At 41.1% G+C, this 2,501-nt stretch overlaps 1 protein-coding gene across 1 annotated transcript in view; it reads left to right on the top strand.

The window, feature by feature from the left end:
• Nucleotides 1-578: 578 nt before the first annotated feature.
• The window catches only part of SMURF2 (SMAD specific E3 ubiquitin protein ligase 2), a gene marked incomplete at its 5' end in the record, with an annotated part of 94,312 nt that continues 92,389 nt past the window's right edge, over nt 579-2,501 (top strand). The window contains one exon of the mRNA XM_019805169.2: nt 579-600. Coding sequence (XP_019660728.2) covers nt 579-600 — 22 coding nt within the window. The remainder of the gene's footprint in view (nt 601-2,501) is intronic.

The raw sequence follows: 2,501 nt of genomic DNA, 5'->3' as shown, positions 1-2,501 counted from the left end.
GACCCTTGCTTATAAATGGCCAAAAGCCAAACTTGTGAAAATGCATCGCCAGCCATGACCATTATCACTTTTTTAGTGTTTAACAATTCTGTAGGTGAGAGAGATGGTATGTTTAAAAATTTTTGAGTTTGAAAGTCTTTTTTAAATCTTTTAAAAAAGGATGTATTTATGAGAGAGAGAGCATGCATGTGAGGGGGGTGTGTGTGTGTGCGCGCGCATGCGCATATTCGGGGCGGGGGTGGGGTGGGGGAGCAGAGGGAAAGGGAGAGAGAAACTTAAGCCGATTCTGCACTGAGTGTGGAGCCCACCACAGGGCTCTGTCTCAGGACCCTGAGATCATGACCTGAGCTGAAACCAAGAGTCGGGATGCTTAACTGACTGCGCCACCCAGGCGGCCTCGAAAGTCTTTTTTATTGTCAAGTTGATCACTTTTACTGTCAGAACTGTTTGTTTTTTTCCTGCTTTTGTCAATTACATTATGGCTTTATTGCTAAAATACTTGCTAATAGAAACACTCAAGTTTTAAAGCTGGCTGAAGACCAAGTAATTACCTTAACCTGGAATATGTAGATCTTTAAGAAGTCTGTGGGTTGGTTCCAGGTGAGTACTGTGAATCCCTTGAGTTGTATGTAAAATTGTATGTGTGGACACTCCCCCCCCCCCGCATTGGGTCCAGTTTCATATTATTAAAAAAAGTATCTTAGAGAGGTTAAGTGACTTACTCAGTAGTGCTCTCCTGACTCCTATTTTGGTGTGCTTCCCCTGTTATGTCATGCTGTCTGCAGAGTTTTGAATTAGTGTACTTTAAAAGTTTATAACTGCTATATAGTGAGAGGGGGAAAGATCAGAGTTGCCTTGGGGTGGGTAGTTAGTTTGAACTATGAAGAGGAAGACTTCGTACTTGTTCTGCTATTGTGATTGATTTGAGGTGAGTTGTTACCTGGTTTTTGTGTATTTTGTACATGATTTTAAAAAAACTAAAAAAATGAGCTAAATATATATGCATGGCAAATTTAGCTTGTACGAAAGATTATACAGTAAAAAGATTAATTTCCATCTGCTTCCTACTTTCTTAATGTGGCTCCCCCAGATGTAATCAGTTTCCAGTTTTACCTACTTTATAAATTGCCTACTGCTGAAGTAGAGGGTGCTTGCAGTTTTGTCCCCTTTTCTTGGTAACTTAACCTGCTATTCTTTTGGGAACCTGTTCTGTCCCACTCACAGTCCAAGTAATTCCAGTGTGCTGAGCCCATCTCTAGACTCAAGCTGTTCTAATCTTCAGCTAGAGAGAGAGGAGCATGAGCAAAAGTAAAGGACATAAAATGCCAAGTTATATGTGTGGAGTAGGGTGGGGAGGGGAAGAAAAGGAACACCTGAGGTCAGGTTTTTACAGTGACTTAAATGATAGGCTAAGGAGTCTGGATTTTATCTAGCAGGTAGTCAGAAGTTAATAAATATTTCCAAACAAGGGAGAAATTTTGGATTTATAATGAATTCCCCATTCCTCCCAACCCTAACTGTAAAGCACTGCCTTTTCTGCTTTGGAATCTTCAGACCCATCCCTTCCTTTTCCATTCTTACTCATTCCACTACCATAAGTCAGTCTTCGTTACATCAGACTGAGATTGTTGCTGTAGTTAAGGAACAAATGGTTTCTCTGCTTTGAGTCCTTTGTCCTGCAGTCCATTCTGGACATCACTATCAGATTAATCTTATCTAGAGCTTCACTTTGATCATCTCTTTTTCCTACTCAGAAACCTTTAGTAACTCCCTATTGTTGACAGGATAAGATCCAGACTTCTTAGTCATTCAAGCCATTCCAAAAATTAACCCAGTCTACCTTTTAAGCCTTATCTTTTTTCCATCATTTTTTTTTAAAGATTTTATTTATTTATTTGACAGAGATAGAGACAGCCAGCGAGAGAGGGAACGCAAGCAGGGGGAGTGGGAGAGGAAGAAGCAGGCTCATAGCGGAGGAGCCTGATGTGGGGCTCCATCCCATAATGCAGGATCACGCCCTGAGCCGAAGGCACACGCTTAACCGCTGTGCCACCCAGGCGCCCCTTTTTTCCATCATTTAACCTAGGTTCTAGAGAACTTGGAATGTTCTTTTTTACCCTCTCATTTATCTTGCTCCCTCCATTTTAAAATTTTGTCTTTGTTTCTTTCTTCCTCCTGGGTTATCTCTTCTCTAGTCTCATCTCTACTGATTAAAAATCATACCCATCCCTAGAGTTCAGTTAAAATTATACCCTCTTTTTTTTTATTTTAATGTTTTTTTTTATTATATTATGTTAGTCACCATACAGTACACCCCTGGTTTCCGATGCAAAGTTTGACGATTCATTAGTTGCGCATAACACACAGTGCACCATGCAATACGTGCCCTCCTTACTACCCTATCACCAGTCTATCCCATTCCCCCACCCTCTCCCCCTGAAGCCCTCAGTTTGTTTCTCAGAGTCCATAGTCTCTCATGCTTCATTCCCCCTTCTGATTAC

This window comes from Ailuropoda melanoleuca, chromosome 13 (assembly GCF_002007445.2).
Source record: "Ailuropoda melanoleuca isolate Jingjing chromosome 13, ASM200744v2, whole genome shotgun sequence".
NCBI classification, from domain to species: Eukaryota; Metazoa; Chordata; class Mammalia; order Carnivora; family Ursidae; genus Ailuropoda; species Ailuropoda melanoleuca.
Note: the sequence above shows the minus strand (reverse complement) of the source record. Positions and strands in the feature narration are given on the sequence as shown.